General features: G+C 36.0%; 1 protein-coding gene across 1 annotated transcript in view; it reads right to left on the reverse strand.

Moving 5' to 3' along the window:
- USH2A (usherin) overlaps positions 1–19034 on the reverse strand; it is a 729748-nt gene that overhangs the window by 644678 nt on the left and 66036 nt on the right. The window contains exons 8-9 of the mRNA XM_034667668.1: positions 16215–16308; positions 1795–1843 (exon numbers count right to left, since the gene is read on the reverse strand). Coding sequence (XP_034523559.1) covers positions 1795–1843; positions 16215–16308 — 143 coding nt within the window. The remainder of the gene's footprint in view (positions 1–1794; positions 1844–16214; positions 16309–19034) is intronic.

Raw genomic sequence — 19034 nt, forward strand, 5'->3', positions numbered from 1 at the left:
TGGGGGAATGGGATAGACTGGTGATGGGTAGTAAGGAGGGCACGTATTGCATGGTGCACTGGGTGTTATACGCAACTAATGAATCATCAAACTTTACATCAGATACCAGGGATATACTCTATGGTGACTAACATAATATAATAAAAAAACATTAAAAAAAAAAAGAAGAGCATGCAATGCTTGATCTCCAGGTTATGAGTTCAAGCCCCACATTCTGTGTAGAGATTACTTAGATAAATAAAAAACTTCAAAAAAAATTTAATTAAAAATAAAAAGTCAGAGGCACCTGGGTGGCTCAGTCGTTAAGTGTCTGCCTTCAGCTTAGGGTGTGATCCCAGATCCTGGGATTGAGCCCCACATCAGGCTCCTCTGCTGGGAGCCTGCTTCTTCCTCTCCCACTCCCCCTGCCTGTGTTCNTTCAAGCCCCACATTCTGTGTAGAGATTACTTAGATAAATAAAAAACTTCAAAAAAATTTAATTAAAAATAAAAAGTCAGGGGCACCTGGGTGGCTCAGTCGTTAAGTGTCTGCCTTCAGCTTAGGGTGTGATCCCAGATCCTGGGATTGAGCCCCACATCAGGCTCCTCTGCTGGGAGCCTGCTTCTTCCTCTCCCACTCCCCCTGCCTGTGTTCCCTCTCTCGCTGGCTGTCTCTCTCTGTCAAATAAATAAATAAAAATCTTTAAAAAAAATAAAAATAAAAATAAATAAAAAGTCATATCTGGAAAATCTGTAAGAAGCAGTTAATTCCCCAGTAATGGTAAACAATGAAATAAGACTTTATTTTTCCTTAAGTCTAGTACATAACATACAGACTAAAATTTTAGAGGCACAAAGGACAACTACAGGTGCTGCCTTATTTTTATTAAACATTTATAGAGAAAATAGCATATTGTCTATATTTTTTAAATCACTGCAATTATCATGGACTATTTTAATAGTCTACTTATCTGTTTTCTTTATTTGACTTTAAGCTTCTTCAATCAGAAACTAGATTTTATTGATGTAATCAACCACAGCATAATGCTTGAAATGTTATAAATTGCTCAATAAATGTTTATTGAGTAAGGGAATGAACAAATGAGTGAAGAAACCAATGAATGGATGATGCAACAAGAGCTCATTTCTATCAGTGAATTCATTTCCTTCATTTTTTGCTGGTTCTAGCAAAAAAATCAAAGTGAAAGAAAATTATTTCCTTTCCTGCCCTCAATAGTAAAATAATTACAAATGTCTTTATCTAGGCAATGCTTTTCATGCAATACGAACAGCCAATATGTTATGGTGTCAGTCCTAAGTGATTCATATTTACCAGCTGACTAAATCTTTCTGATAACCTATGAAGTAAGAGTTGTTATTACTTCCATTTTACAGATGAGAAAACTGAGGAATAGGGAAAAAAACAATAATTTTCTAAAGTCACCTACTGGAATGATAATTAGTATAAACTAGAATGTAAAAATTCATAAGGACAGCAGTGCTTGGTGCATTTTATTCATTACAATATTCCTAGTGCCTAGAAGCCCTCACACATAGTAGGCACTCAATTTGCATATATATGAAAAATATATTATATACATATATGTGTATATATGTATGTATAATATTCTCTTTGTTCTCTTTTAGAACTCTCACTCCTAATCACCATGTTATGCTGGCTCCAGGGATAGAAAATGATCTCAGGGAGAGAGGTGTTGAGTGGATCCACTATGGCTAACTGTTCATACTTATCTCCTTCTGCTCAGAGCCTAACTATATGACAGAGTCCTGGAAACCCAAGGTTGGAGACGCTCACCTCTACCCGCTACAGCTGGAATAATCAGAGGTATGTAGGCAGCCCCCGCCTATGTGGGAAGGGGAGGAAGGCAATCTGTTCCAAAGTGAAAAATTATAAAATGCTCACTTTTTAGAAGTCAGTATGGTACTACTTACTGAACTAAAAGAGGCAATTTGTTCAACTATTCCCAAATGGCATAAATGAATTAGAGATCTTCTGAAAGTCTGTAAATTGCTCCTTTCTCATCAGATCAGTATGTTGGAAATTTTAAGAGCCTAAATCTCTAATAATAATAATTGTCCTCTGGCTCTATTCACAGCTTCCTCTTTCCTTTGGATGTAGCAGTTCAATTGTAATTCAAATGATGTGGTTTCAGGATAATTTCTTTTGTCTACTAGATAGAGAAATCATCTTTATAAACAAAAATTTCAGTGTACTCTTATAACTATTTTTTCCAATAGAAGTTTCCCTATGCAGCTCTAGTGGTCCAATCACAAAGGTATGCTTAGACAAACGTGCTAATTTCTTATCAATGATAGATTGGTCAGGATGTGTGTGGGGGGCGTGAAAACACAGATGAAACTTCCAACTGCAAAAAGAATCTAGACAGAAAGTGGCTCAGTGTTTTGCACATGATAGGTGATCAATATGTTTGATGAATGAATGACCTAACAGACTGTTTACATTTATGACATGTTACAGGACTGTATCTTAATGTTTCTAGTATTTGTTTGAATAGTAACATAAAAGGTTTAAAGGTAAATGCAATATTTTCCAGCATACTTTTACCTATAGGTTATTATGTAATCTCAATTAGCAAACCCCAAACAATTATCATGTCTTGCCATTGAGAAGACAGAAATCTTCATGTATTTATCCTTCAATTCTTTCCTCAGTAATTATCTTCCCCTGGTTAGAATTTCTATTCATATAGAATTTCAATTCTATTCATATTCATATAATTAAAGTGCCCACAGAAAGTATATACTTAGCTGCTCTCTAGGTGCTGAAATTAATAGCATAAATTAAATACTAATACTATTGGACAATACTGATCGGACAGTTATGATACAATGATCATGAACACTTAACATACGTAGCCTGACAATTCAAGTTAATACATATTGACTATTTTTAGAAACTTTCTAATTTATGCAATGCCTTGTCTGTACCTTTGAAGGCAAATTTCAATGGAGGATTAGAAAATCATCCAATAAGACCAATTTTGATAACATGGGAAACAAAATCAACATTTGTAAAAATACAGACTGTAGGGAGCGCCTGGGTGGCTCATTCGGTTAAGCATCCGCCTTTGGCTCAGGTCATGATTGCGGGGTCCTGGAATGGAGCCAGGTGTTGAGTTCTCTGCTCTGCAGGGAGTCTGCTTCTCCCTCTCACTCCCCCTCTTTGCTTTCCACCCCCCACCTCAACTAAATAAATAAAATCTTTAAAAAAAAAATAGAGACTGTAAGCAGAATCATTTGGACAACTATTTCAGTTCTACACATGGTCTATACAAAAATACAACTGATAGGGGGGCCTGGGTGGCTCAGTCGGTTAGGTGTCTGACTCTTGGTTTCAGCTCAGGTCATGATCTCAGGGCCGTAAGATCAAACCTCACATGGGGCTCCATTCTGAGTGCAGAGTCCTCCCTCTCCCTCTGTCTTTGCCCTTCTCCCCACTTGTGCTCTCTCTCTCTCTCTTGCTCTCACTCTAAAATAAATAAAATATTTAAAAATACATATAAGTGGTAATCAATAAACATAAGGAGGGAATTTCTGACTGTGAATGCGGACCATCTAACAATGTGTAGCTGTTGAATGAAACATCCATTTGCATGACAGGCACTGGCATCTTATTAATTTTGAATACTGGTCATTGTTTAATATTTGATTTCTCCCTTGGCCTGCCTGCCCTTCTTTATTGCCTCTTTCTCTTTAATTGTGGGACTTGTCAGAGCACTAAATAGAAAAGACACAGAGGAGATACTTTTCTCCCAAGAGTCCAGAAAGAGGACTTTATGGTTTCTTCCAGTTTGTAGGTAGTGGCCAAGCCAAGGCAATTCCATTGTAAGGAAACCATGATAATTTATTCCTACTGATATGCCAGAAAATGTGGCCTGGAAGAGAGAACACATTTGTATAGGATAACCTGCACTATTTTATAAAGGAAGTCAATGATGAGAAAATGGAGTCATCATATTAAAATGTTCTTTACATGTACCTCTTCAAAATACAGATTCGTATTTTAAGAAGTAAAATACATTATTTTTCAAAGATTTTATTACTTATTTTAGAGAGAGAAAGAGAGCACATGTGCAAGCAGGGAAGGAGAGAAGGGGAAGGAGAGGGAGAAAGAATCTGAAACAGACTCCTCACTGAGCAGGAAGCCCAACTCAGGGCTCGATCTCACGACCTGGAGATCATGACCTGAGCTGAAACCAAGAGTCAGGATGCTTAACTGACTGGGCCACCCAGTCATCCCACCATTAGAGTTTCTCTACACTTAATGAGTGAACACAAAAATGCATCTGAGTTACTCTTTGGATAGAAAGCCATATTATATTGGAAATTTTATCTAATGTTAGGCTTGAGTACCAGATTAATAAATTTTAAAAATCCTTTTATTAGTATAGCTACATTTAAATTTTTGTTTTAAGATTTAAAATGTCAATGATGTTTATATTATCTATTAATTACAAATTGTTAGTCTGAATAATTTGTTTGCACTAAAGTCATCTCCACTCATTATAGTAATTAGTGTCTGCCAGGAAATCTTTTTTGACTTTCACAAATGAAAGTCCTTCAATATTTTCAAATACTTGCATCTGTAATCAAGATGTTATGGCTGTACCGTAGCATAATGTTATACACATAGAAGGCATTTCATAAATATTTGTTGAATGAAGCTAACAAATGATCAATCTTCACATTAAAACTATAAAGGTACACAGTAATCATGAATTTTGTAGCAATTATTCCATGCCAAGGAGAGTCACCTCCACTCTCTTTTTAGCAGTAGCATGAATACTTAACATAGATGATATGTTCTTGATAGATTAATAAATCATACTATAATATTTTAGGAAAATTATATTAAAATATTTAGGACTGCAACATTTATAAATAATAAAAAAGCAAACAATTGTGTTCTTATATTTACCACCTGACTTAAAAAACAAAACACCACAATATATATTCCACTCCACCAGTAACACCTAAACTTAGAAATATTCGTTCACGTGCTTTTCTTCATATTTACATTTTATATTTATGTATTACTTAGTAGCAGTATTGTTTTGTGTTTTTAAATTTTACATAATGGTATACTGTATATATTATTCTACAAGCTTTTTGTATTCAATTGTTTGAGAGTCTAGTCATGCTGATGTAATAGCCATGTTCATTCAGAACTGCTACCATAAGGATCCATTTAAATATTGCAAATTGTTTTCCCATAGTGGTGGTAACTTCCCATCAGTGGTGGATGAGTTGTCAGTAATCTACGCCCTCGTCAGCAACTGAAATTTTCAGATTTTTTGAATCTTTACCGACCTCATGAGAATAAAATGTTATCTCATGGTTATGTTTACTTTACCGATAACCAGTAAAACTGTAGAAGTTTTCATATGTATATTGGTGCTTTGAGTTGTCATTTCTAACTAACCTCTTTCTGCAAATTATCTCATTCAATTTTCTTGGTCTATTTTTCAATAGTCTGATTTAAAAGTTCCCTTTGTCTGTTATATGTGTTGTGTTGCTAATATAATATGCTAATCTGTAGCTTTTTTTTTTAATGGTAGCTTTTGATGAAGAAGTTTCTAATTATAACAGTCACATTTATTAGTTTCTTCCTTTATAGTTACGCTTCTTGTATTCAGAAGTTATAAAGATACACTATATTTTCTGTGAAAAATAATTTTTAAATTAAGTTTCCTGTTTGTTATTTTGGCATATAATAAAAGACAATTATTTTGGCAAATAATAAAAGACAATTATTTTCATGTTTCTAGCCTATATCTAGCCACCTTATTAAATTCCTCTTAATATGTAATAATTTGTGGATTTTTTTTTTTTGCATTTTCTGGCCATATTATCTTCAGATATTGGCAGCTCAGTTCTTTCTAATTTTTAAGTGTTTATTTCTTTTCTTCTATCATATTGAGCTGGCTAGATCCTCCAATAAAATGCAGAATAATAGACATCCTTGTCTTATTCCTGATTTTGAAGGGAATGCTTCAATGGATTTACCATTATGTGCACTTTTAATAGTAGAAAACTGCAGATGTTCTTTATCAGGTTAAGAGGATCTTTTTCAATTGAGAGTATTCTAAAAACACTTGTCTAGATGGGTGTTAAATTTTATCAACTGCTTTTTTCCAATTCTGTTGAAATGATCATGTTTTTCCTTTCTTGAGTTAATGTGGTGAATTACATTAATAGTTTTATTAATATTAAATTTCACTTGCATTCCTGGGAGAAACCCAATTTGGCTACTATATATTATTGTTTTTATAAAAAGCTAGATTTGGTTCATCATTTTAAAATCTTCAGCTTTGTTTACATGAGAGTGATCTTAGATTTTCTTTTTTGTACTCTCCTTTGATTTTGCATCCTGGCCTCCACAATTCATTCTACTGACACAGTTCAAAATAAAACACTAAGCCTTCAGATAAAACCTGAGCATACTATATATTTAACTTGCTTATTTTACTTCTTTTGCCTCCCCCCCACCACCACCACCAACTCTAAGAGAATGTAAACTCTTCAAGAAGAGGAATAATTGTGTTTTGCCCAGGGATGTAAACCTACTGCTTAGCAAATGAGTACTCAATAAAATTTTGTTGGATTAATAAAAGGCTCATAATTTTAGTTGGGGTTCTTTTCCATCTATTTCTACTTTTCTTGACTCATTTGGATAATAGTGAAATGACGATATGCCTTCATTTACTTAGAACTATTTACTTAATGCTTACAATGTATTATGATTACAAATTCTACATAATTTGTTGAGACTATTGTTATCGATTAGTATATGATCAATGTTCATAAATTTTCCATGTGATCTTGACATGAATGTGCATTTTTTCATTGTTGGATACAGGAATCTATTAGCTCAAGCTTCAAATTATTCAATTCTCAATTGTTAAGGATTTTAATTTTTTAACTGCCTGTTTGATTAATTACCAAATGAAATATATTAAAGTCTCCTACACTGATGTTGGATTTGTCAATTTCTCCTCCCAGTTCTGTCAAATTTTGCTATATACTTTTGAATCTATGTTAGAAGATGCATGTAAGTTTAGAATTGGATCATTTACCATTATGTAATAAAGCACCTAATCTCTAATAAAATTTTTTACTTAAAATGTATTTTACCTAATATTATATAGCTTAAGCAGTTTTTAAATTTTTAAACTTTATGTGTGCTTGTGTTTTAGGTATATGTCTCACCATTTCAACATCCGTGCCATGCTGAGCCATATTGGAATCTGAGACCAAATAAAAATATGCACCCCTTTCTACATTTATAAAATATCCTCCTGTATTAGGACCTAAGTGGAGCAAGTTAATAAACACTCTATAATCAAAAGGTTTAGCTATATATAACTCATCATTTTGACCAATCTGTTTCTAAACCACTGCCAACCTTCACGTGAGACAGACACAGGATAACCTTACAGACAGCTAGTCAGGAGCTGTGGCTGACTGGAAATAGGTCTCATTGCTAAGGAACAAAGAGTTACCAAAAAAACAACAGCTTATTTTTATTCAAAATGTTTATATATTTTTCCTCATGGATTTTAGTATCATTTTGCCTTTTTTTAAGCATTACAATAAAATATTATTTATTGTGATTAACACGTTTTTTGGTGCCTTCTTAACATTTGTGCCTAAGGTACTCTCTCACATTAATGCAGGTTTACTCAGACAACAATGGATATTACATTTTTGTGTGTATGCCAGCACTTAATTCTGACAAGTTTAATACATTTCTATTGTTATGATTATTGATATATATGGAATTTGTATTTTCTATATATTTTACTTTTTTATTTCCCTCTCCTTTTTTGCCTTATTTGGAATAAGAAAGATGTTTCCTTTTTATTTTTTATATTTGGGGGAAGTTATTTTTTTTTTTAAAGATTTTATTTATTTATTTGACAGAGATAGAGACAGCCAGCGAGAGAGGGAACAAGCAGGAGGAATGGGAGAGGAAGAAGCAGGCTCATAGCAGAGGAGCCTGATGTGGGGCTCGATCCCATAACGCCGGGATCACGCCCTGAGCTGAAGGCAGACGCTTAACCGCTGTGCCACCCAGGTGCCTTGGGGGAAGTTATTAACCACATTTCTTCTCTTTTGCTGTATTATTCTTAAATACAAATGTTGCTAAGTTAAAATTTGAAAAAATTCCACACTCTTCAAGAATAACTCAAGGACTTCTGGGGTACCTCAGTGGCTTCAGTTAAGGAACCACCTCTTGATTTTGGCTCAGGTCATGATTTCAGGGTCCTGAGATCGAGCCCCGCCTGGAGCCCTGCATCAGGCTCCATGCTCAGCAGGGAGTCTGCTTGAGGATTCTCTCTCTCTTTCTCCCTCTGCCTCTACCCTTCTCCCCACTTGTGCTCTCTCTCTCTCTAAAATAAATAAATAAATAAATAAATAAATAAATAAATAAATAAATAAATAAAAATAAATAAATCTTAAAAAAAGAATAATCCAAGAACCTTTTATCTCTTTAAGTGCAATCATCACTGTCTTAAATGCTACTTTTTCAATAGACTATAATTTTTAAAGCATTTTCAAGTTGACAGAAAAATTGAGAGACTAATATAGAGTTCCCCTATACCTCCTGCCCCAACCTATTCACAGAATCCCCAACTTTCAACATCTGGCATCAGAGTAGTATATTATTATAAACTGATAAACCTAAATCGACACATCATTATTATCCAAAGTGACAGTTTACTTTAGTGTTTACTATATTTATGTGGGTCTATTTCTATTTCATTCCACTGATCTATTTATTTTTGCCAAGACCATATTGTTTTAATTACTGTAACTTTAATGATAAGTCTTGAGGTCAGGTAGTGTCAGGAGTCTGACTTTGTTCTTGTCTTTCAATATTGTCTTGGCTATTGTGTGTCTTGTGTCTCTCACATAAACTTTAGAAATAGCCCATCTCTAAACGCAAGGGAAACAAAAGTAAAAATGAACTGTTGGGACTTTATCAAGATAAAAAGCTTCTGCACAACAAAGGAAACAGTCAACAAATTAAAGGCAACCCACAGAATGGGAGAAGATATTTGCAAATGACATAACCGATGAAAGGCTGGTATCCAAGATCTATAAAGAACTTCCCAAACTCAACACCTAAAAAACAAAAAACCCAGTCAAGAAATGGGCAGAAGACATGAACAGTCACTTCTCCAAGAAAGACTTACAAATGGCTAATAGACACAAGAAAAATGTTCCACATCACTAGCCTTCAGGGAAGTACAAATCAGAACCACAATGAGATACCACCACATACCAGTCAGAATGGCTAAAAGTAACAAGTCAGGGAACAACAAATGTTGGTGAGGATGTGAAGAAAAGGGAACCCTCTTACACTGTTGGGGGGAATGCAAGCTGATATAACCACTCTGGAAAACATTATGAAGGTTCCTCAAGATGTTAAAAATAGTGCTACCCTACAACCAGCAATTGCACTACTAGGTATTTACCCCAAAGATACAGATACAGTGAAAAGAAGAGGTACACGCACCCCAGTGTTCATAGCAGCAATGTCCACAATAGCCAAACTGTGGAAGGAGCCAAGATGCCTTTCAACAGATAGATAAAGAAGATGTGGTTCATATATACAATGGAATGTTACTCAGCCATCAGAAAGAATGAATACCCACCATTTGCATCGACATGGATGGAACTGGAGGGGATTATGCTGAGTGAAATAAGTCAAACAGAGAAAGACAATTATCATATGGTTTCACTCATAGGCGAAACATAAGGAATAAAGCAGAGGGCCACAGAGGAAGGGAGGGAAAACTGAATGGGAAGAAATCAGAGCGGGAGACAACCCATGAGAGACTCTGGACTCCGGGAAACAAACTGAGGGTTTCAGATGGGAAGGGGCTAGGGGGATGAGGTTACCAGGTGATGGGTACTAAGGAGGGCACATGACATGATGAGCACTGGGTATTATACACAACTAATGAATGATTGAACACTACATCAAAAACTAATGGTGTACTATATGTTGGATAATTGAACAAAAAAAAAAAAAGGAAAAGAAATAGCCTGTTGATATTCACAAAATAAATCTCTGAGATTTTGATCAGGATTACATTGAAACTATAGATCAAGGTAGGAAGAACAGACATCTTGACAATATTGAGTCTTCCTGTCTATGAACATGGAATAACTAGTACAAGGATTAATAATAATAACATCACCGTGTGGGGAGGAAATGAAATTCTAGGCTTTGACTCACTAAATGAACATTTAATATAGATTCTATAATATGAACTGTCTGAATGCTAGTTACATAAAAAAATTAATTCATTAGTATTTACAAGATTAGAGTATAAAATGAAATATTTTAGAGTAAGATCTTTCTGTGAGCAAACAAAAAACATTACTGGGAAAGCTTGATGTGTAACAAAAATATGACTCAAGTTAGTCATTATGACTCATACTTTTGGACTTTAGTGCTCTAAAGGAACACACTTTCTAAAATAACAGGAAATATTCATTTACATAATATGCATTGTAGAGTGTGATGTTGGCACCATTCAAATTATTGAATGGTAGGAAAGCCTATTACATAAAAAGTTTTAAGCTGGCTCTGCTATTTATAATACTAACAAAAATGCATACTGATAGCTTGATTGTAGTTAATTCATAAAAGCCATGATTAATGCTATAAAATGGTCACAAATCAGAGCCAAAGAATAAGAGATATATTCATGGTTCCTAATAAATTGCTGTGAACACTTGGCCACCCTTGCAGGTAATGATGTCACAAAATGATGAAAGAATAGCTAAGTAGCCAACAAAGTGCCAGTGCTTGGCAGAGGCACGGATGATTGCATCACTCAGCCAAGAGCTCCTGAAAGATGAACATAACTATTAAAAGAAAATGAAAAATCATAAAGATGCAAGTTTCAACTAATAACACGTTCCTTAAAGCTACAGTCTATCAACATTTGAATTCTTAAAACAGGTAAAAAGAGGAGGAGTAATGGGTATACTCTAACTATGTAACTGTGTTAGTTGACATATAATATACACACCTAAGCTTCCAATTCCTTGGAAGACTTGAAGCATACTTTGTGATAGTTAAAATGGAATTCTTGAGCAGGAGAATCAGAGATACATTATTGCAACAAAGCTAATAGCACAAGTAGTTAGAAAATGATCTAAAAAAAAAAGGGCGAGGGGGACTAGCAGTGGCAGGGGGGAGGCATTTTAGAAACGTACATACTAAAAGAATGCATGTTGAATAATTCCATGATATGAAATTTTAGAACAGGCAAAGCAAATCTATAGTGACAGAAGGCAGATTGGTGGTTTCTCGGCATTGAAGGTTGGGGAGGAGCCCAAGAGAATATTTGGAGAGACAAAAATATTCCAATCTTAAATATGGAGGTGATCACACAAGAGTATACATTTGCTAATACTCATCAAACGATACATTTTTAAATGGGTACATTTTATTGTATGCAAATCATTTCAAGAAATTTGCTTAAGAAGAAAATCACTAGTTTTGCAAAATGTTATCATGGTTCAAATTGAGTAGAAGGTACAAGAAATCTCTGTATTATTTCATACAACTGTACATGAACTTACAATTATCTCAAAATAAAAAGTTCACTTAAATTTTAAAATACGTGTATAAGTAACAGTGATTACCCACTATCCAAAAAATTAATTATTTAAAGAGTATATGTGTTTCTTATCAAATGATTCACAAAGAGTTAAATACCATGTAGTCCTGAATTCTGCTTTGAAAAATTCAATTCTGCTTGACAGTTACTGAGTAGCATATAGACTTTTGGGATTTGTTTTGCTCTAGATTAATCCTAAAATGGAACCAGTAAGTTATTCACTGTTTCAGTCATTTCTAGAGAAGAAATGTCACAAATAGTCTAAAATTATTCTCTCTTAATGAAATATGCAATTATCATTTATGGCATGCACCATACATTAAAGTCAAAGCCTTACAACTGCCAATACATATCAAAATACATCAGAGTTCCTAAGCAGTTTCACTGAGGAGAATCATTGAATCATTTCTTGTACCCTCTCCAAGGTAGATGTTTTAAGTATCACAAACAACAATGAAATATTTAAGAAAAAAGTAAGTGTGACTTGAAGTTTAAGTCAGGATCAGTGGGGTCTTTGGTAATAGTTTTTCTTAAGGGTTTTGTTTTGTTCGTTTTTAATTTTATGAATGGAAAAAAGAAATAGGATATACCAGTGGAGTTATGAACTAGTCAGTCTTGCTATTCCCAGAATAATTAATCATGTATTCTAGGCACTAGTCTAAGTCTTAATCTATTAAGAGGACCAGGTATTACATAAGTGAGGTCACCCAGATGTAAGGCTATGGTTAGTGAAAATGTTAGCAAACCAAAGAATGAGACAGTTCCAAAGAGGGTATTTTTACCTTGAGTTAGGCTGTCATGGGGAAATATAGTATAGTGTTGATTTATTTTCTTATTAGGAAAAGCCACAGATGCAGGAGGAGGAGAAGGGAAAACTTTTTGGGAAATTAAATAACAAACTATTTAAACACTGTTCCCACTTGTGGACCACCAGTTTGTGACACCAATTTTATAAACAACTAAAAAATGCTTTACATAGAAAATTCCCTGGAATGGCTATGTATCAGAACTTGCTTCTGAATTTACCATTCTACTCCTTTCTCCTGACTTCATTTTCACTTCCACTAAAAACACTTTCTTATAAGACTGCCAATTGCCAAGAACTGGCATATTCTCAAGGCTTACGTTTTCATCTGTTTGCCAAATGGCTGTAATATAATTCACAAAAGCCCTGTTTATTGAGTAATATTATTAATGGTTAGCATAATACTGTGAAATTGAAGACATTCTTTTTGGATTATGTCCAGATCTTTAAAAAGAACATTGGTTCCAATAGGAAATGGATGGCTTATATTCAAACTTATTATTTTAAAAAGTAGAACAATGTGAAAAGCATTTGAATAAGTATATTTTCAAATTATTTTAAGATACCTTTTTCTGATATGTAAGTCCCACATGTATTAAAATACTATGGGGGCGCCTGGGTGGCACAGCGGTTAAGCGTCTACCTTCAGTTTAGGGCGTGATCCTGGCGTTATGGGATTGAGCCCCACATCAGGCTCCTCTGCTATGAGCCTGCTTCTTCCTCTCCCACTCCCCCTGCTTGTGTTCCCTCTCTCGCTGGCTGTCTCTATCTCTGTCNTCACTGGCTGTCTCTGTCTCTGTCGAATAAATAAATAAAATCTTTAAAAAAAAAAAAAGAAAAGAAAAAAATACTATGAATTATAACAATAAGAGAATGTCATACTTATGAATGCTTTATAAAATCATTTCTCATTTTTAGCACATTATTGAAAATAACATAGGACTGAGAAAAAGAAAAAAATACTATGAATTATAACAATAAGAGAATGTTATACTTATGAATGCTTTATAAAATCATTTCTCATTTTTAGCACATTATTGAAAATAACATAGGACTGAGAAATCATTCAACAGTCTATTGACTTTTTCCCTTTGGCTACATTTGCCAAACTTTGTTAAGTGAATGATATTTGTTGCTTTTTTATTTATGGCTAAATTCATAAATTATCAAAATATGTCAAGGAAGAAAATAACAGAAAAGTCAACTTTTTACCTTTGTTTCTAAAAGACACTTAATGTCTAAATAAGAAGCATTAAAATGTATTACCAACCTAAATTTAGTTAATTATTTCGCTAGTTCATAATCCAACAGTCACCACCTGAGACCAAGTCTGAAAATCCCAACTTGACTTCTGAAACCAATCATAAGCCTTGATTAATTTAATGGCTCTATTTTTAAGGGGAAGCATGAAATCATCCAAGAATCATAAAATATCAATCACCCAACTGTGAGCAATTAAAGAGGGAGAAAAGGGAAAAAATGGGATGGGATATCAAAAGGAAAAGGGAGATGGGGTGGGGGTTGAGGGGATGAGAACTATCTAGTTGAAACAAAGCAAGAGAAACTCAGAAAACAATATATCATATGAAACCATCACCCAGTCCTTAATTTGCATAAACTATATAGATTCAGATCAAGGTGCCTTACTAAATTCATCCCAGAGTGTGTTTTAACTGAGCTCTTGGTGAGTTTGGGGAGGAGGGGTGAGGTCAATAAAAGATATCACTGATTGCAAGGAAAGGGAAGTGTCTATTTTAAAGAATCAAACGGAGAGGACACTAGGAAAAATAAAATAAAACGTAACTTTAACTTTAGAATCAAGAACAAATCAAACTGGCAAACACTTAAACACATGATTATGGCTGAATAAAGAGTGAATCAATCAAGTTCATCCAATTAATTTCCTTTCTGGGACAATATGATAAGCCACACAATCAAACATACTAAAATCAATGCTTTTTAAAAAGATTTTTTTCCTGATACTCTAATCAAACCAAATTCAAAGCCTCTAGATGTTAGAAACCCCCCAAAAATGTAAAAGATTCTTTCTTTCAAAGCAATTATCAACCAGTGGTGAAGATGAAATATATAAATTAAAAGATCAGCAATATAAAGCAATGATCTGGAGAATAAGTTCAAAGGAACATCTGAATTAGAACATGAAAGTTCTGGCTTGAGAAAGAAGGAAAACTGTAACCAAATCAAAGACTGAGTTGAAATTGAGGGCCAGGACTACATCCTAAATGTGCTAGAGGGAGCCTGCATTGTAGATAATATTCTTGCTACTGAACCATATGCACTAATATTGTCACTGGAAACAAATTAGAACAGATTAAGAATCTCAGAAGACATAAATGGAGTTCCTAAAATCTTGACAGATGGTTTTTTAAAAACAACACGTTCCATGATATCTTAAAACAAATGACAGAAAAAAGTGAAGTGGCTAATTAAACACATACAGGGCAAGGTTTAGAAGCCAAGTCAAGTAGGAATCTATGAGACAGTGCTTACATTGTGAGGTTAATAAAAGAAATCACTGATTGCAAGGAAAGAGAAATAGGCATCTTAAAGAATCAAAAGAAGACGACACCAGAAAAAATATAATAAATGTCACTTTAAATTTAAAATCAAGAACCAATCAAGTTGGGAAAAATTAAACACACAATTATGGCTGAATAAGAATGAATCAATCAAGTTCATCCAATTAATTAGTCTTTACAATGTAAAGAATTTTAAATATGTATATGACAAAATATGTCAATAATTTTCTTCATGACTCTGATATGTTTCTTTGTCTCTATTTGTATTTGTTTTGCTTATAAAATCTCTAGCTTTAGGTTTACAAATTTGATTTTAATCTTTATCTTAGTGTATTTACAATTATTTTTACATTTAATTCTTTAAGTCACCTGGATTTCTATACATGCCATGAAGTAGAGCTTTAACTTTTTTTTTCCAAATTGATATCAATTGCCTTAAATATCACTTACCAAAGACTCCATACTATTTATTTTTTATTACTGGTATGACTGTTACTGCTGCTGTACTTGTTTTCATATTAGCTGTTACTGATGTCATTGCTGGATATTTCTATCAATGAATACCTCTCAATTTCTTTTCCATTTACCCCTTTTTCTTAAAGACGTAGCTAAATCTCTAATTCAACTATGAAACTTCCCCTGACCATCATAGCCAAACAAAAGTAACATATTTTCTGAGTCATTTTACTATAGATTTTCAAATTAATTAGAATTACTGATATCAGAATGAATTCAAGTTAATTGCTTCAAATTCACAGATCTCCCTGCATCAAAAGACTCCTATGCTGCACAGACACCTTTGTATAACTACCCTTTAGATGCAGGATTCAAGCCCCTATTTTTAGTGCCATTCTATCTAGACACCTTTAAAATTGTTTAATAAAACATGAAAATGCTGATGAAACAGAAAAGTAAAATAAAACCCCAACGTTAATCTTAGTTGTTATTTTTCTGATAGGGTTTATTTTTTAAAGTGACATTTTCATCTTTTTGATGGCTTTTATTTTTCTCTACCAAAAATTTCCTGAAATAATTGACATTTCAGGCTTGTATCAATTTATCTTTAATCATACCCAGAAGGTAGAACAAAATTAGTTAAAAAATTTATATTCACCATTTCAGCATCTCCCTCCTCTCCCCCACTTTTTGGGGTTGTTTTGTTTTGTTTTGTTTTAGATTTTCATGCATTTAACAGAGAACTCACATGTAGTCCTTGGGTGAAGCTTTCCAGAGAGCAGAGGCATCGATAGGGCTGGCTTGTTGTGTCGCACTTATCAGCATGACCATAGCACTGACATCTGTGAACAGGAACATCAGACAACTCTTAAGTCAATTTGATGAGGTTACGGAATACACGTGAGGTTCAGTGGGGTGGAGTCCGGAGCTGACGACCAAGAAAGAATTCTTGAGGCATCTTTGGTGCAAAATTGGTGGTTTAGTAAAGCACAGGGACAGGACCCGTGGGCAGAAAGAGCTGCTGCACCGGAGTTGTGAGGGGTGGCTGATTATATACCATGGGGTTGGGGGAGGTAAGGAGAAAGGAAGGTTGAGAAAAAATTTTATATGTTAAAGAAGACTCAGGATACCGAGGCCTTGCCATTGTCAAGTCAAGGCCGTTTACCCCTCTCGTAAGGCATTAATATGAAGATAGTCGGGAACTTCCTGGAGGCTGCCGACTACAAGGACATTCAATTGTATCTACATTCCCTTCTGGAAGCTAGGTCACTGGCAGAGATGCTTTGTTCTTGTAGACTGCTAAAACATTTGTAAACTGAGGGTTGTGGTATCTAAAGGTTAACTATTTCTTTGTCCTTGAGGGCAGCCAGGAGTGCCTGAGGAATGTCACATAATTCCCATGGCAGGAGGGGGGGGTTGCAGGGCGTCAGTTTCTGCTTTGTCCTCAGTTAGCCTTCTGCTCCCTCATCAAATTGAGCTATGAATATATTTAAGGGCTCGTGAATATATCCACTGTGTGGCTCCAACAAGAAAGTCAAGTATGCTAATCAACACAAAATTCAGTTTCTCTTTTATCATATAGATGTTCATGAAAGTTTTCAATTAATCCTAAAGTATTGTATAAAGTGTCATCAATATCCAAACCACATTGTTCTGAGAAGGTAATTTTCAAGCCTCCCTGGGAAAGGAGTCGAGGGTTGTTTCCACCTCTATCAGCTATGTAGCAAACTTGCCAGGAAAGGCATTTACTGAAACTGTTAAAGACACAATTAAAACTATAAAGCTTAGGCTTCCAGTTCCAAGATGGCAGAGGAGCAGGAGACCTAAAGTTCGTCTGGTCCCAGGAATTCAGCTAGAGAGCTACCAAACCATTCTGAATACCTATGAATGCAACTGGAGAATGAAGAAAAGAGTAGCAGAAACTCTATGAACAGAAAAGCGACCACTTTCTGCAAGGAGGAGAAAAGATGACAGAGGAGTAAGGGTCCCCTTTTTCAGCTGGTCCCCTGAGTCGAGCTGGGTAGGTACCAGACCATCCTGAACACCCACGGAATTAGCCTGAGATGCTGGAAGATACTTCTGGATCTCTACAAATGAACATCTCCAGCGCTGAGAATTGAGGTATGAAGTGGGGAGCCGTGAATCCGCGCATAGATATCAGAAAATAAATGGAAGGGGGAGGGAGCCGCCCCGCTCAGGCGCCGGGAAGCGGTAGCCACCTGCACTGGGGAGTGGGCTGACTCGCAGGTTGGCACCAGTAAGAGAGCAGACTGAAACCGTGAGCCTGGGAGCGTGCGCGCATCCAAACTGAAAACTGGAGCTCTGGAGTGCTCACTGGAACCAGACTGATACTGGGAGCTTGGGAGTGCATGTGTCCAAACTGCAAACTGGAGCTCCAGAGCATTCACTGGAACTGGACTGATACTAGGAGCTCAGGAGCGCCTGCACGACCAGACTGAAAACCGGAGCTCTGGAGCACACACAAACCACACTGAAACTGGGAGCTCGGGAGCATGCACAGGAACCAGGGGCGGCTGGCGGCTGGTAGTGTTAGAAGCACAAAGGACAGAGATGTGCAGCCCCTGGAAGTGAGGGCTGGGAGAGCGGCTGTGGGGCGCACAACCCGGGACGCTGCAGGGTTATTAGCAGCACCGACAGAAACAGAGTTACAGTGGCCAAGAGAGCTCAGAGCAGAGCGGACTGCGATCTCTTTGTTCGGAGACAGAGGCTAGGATTCGGCCACTGCTGCTCTGACTCTCAGAAGAGCCAAAGAAAACCACCAGGGAAAGCCACCAGAGAACAAAAGCCCAGAAATACCAGCTCACATTGTTTCCATCCCCATGCCCCCCTTGCAGGGGACACGGAGACTCTACCCAAACAGGGTTGCCTGAGTATCAGTGCAGCAGGCCCCTCCCCCGGAAGGCAGGCTGAAAAATCGAGAAGCCCACATCCCTAAGGTCCCTATAAAACAAGTGCACACTGCCTGGGTCCTGGTCAATAATTTGGGCTCTGAGCATCCCCGCAACATCTCCTCATCAGAATGACGAGGAGGAGAAATCCCCCCCGCCCAGCAAAGAAAAGATAATGAGTCTGTGGCCTCTGCCACAGAACTGATGGATATGGATATAACCAAATTGTCAGAAATGGAGTTCAGAGTAACAATGGTCAAGATGATGTGTTGGATTGAAAAAAATAATAACAAAAATATTAACGAGAATATAGAATCTCTGAGGGGTGGAAATGAGAGCGAATCTGGCAGAAATTAAAAATGCTATGAATCAAATGCAGTCTAAACTAGATGCTCTGATGGCCAGGGTAAATGAGGCAGAAGAATGAATTAGTGAATTGGAGGATAGGATGGTAGAAGAGAAAGTTAAAACAGAAACTTGGGGGGCACCTGGGTGGCACAGTGGTTAAGCTTCTGCCTTCGGCTCAGGGCGTGATCCCGGCGTTGTGGGATCGAGCCCCACATCAGGCTCTTCCTCTATGAGCCTGCTTCTTCCTCTCCCACTCCCCCTGCTTGTGTTCCCTCTCTCGCTGGCTGTCTCTGTCTCTGTCAAATAAATAA

This window comes from Ailuropoda melanoleuca, chromosome 8 (assembly GCF_002007445.2).
Source record: "Ailuropoda melanoleuca isolate Jingjing chromosome 8, ASM200744v2, whole genome shotgun sequence".
NCBI lineage: Eukaryota > Metazoa > Chordata > Mammalia > Carnivora > Ursidae > Ailuropoda > Ailuropoda melanoleuca.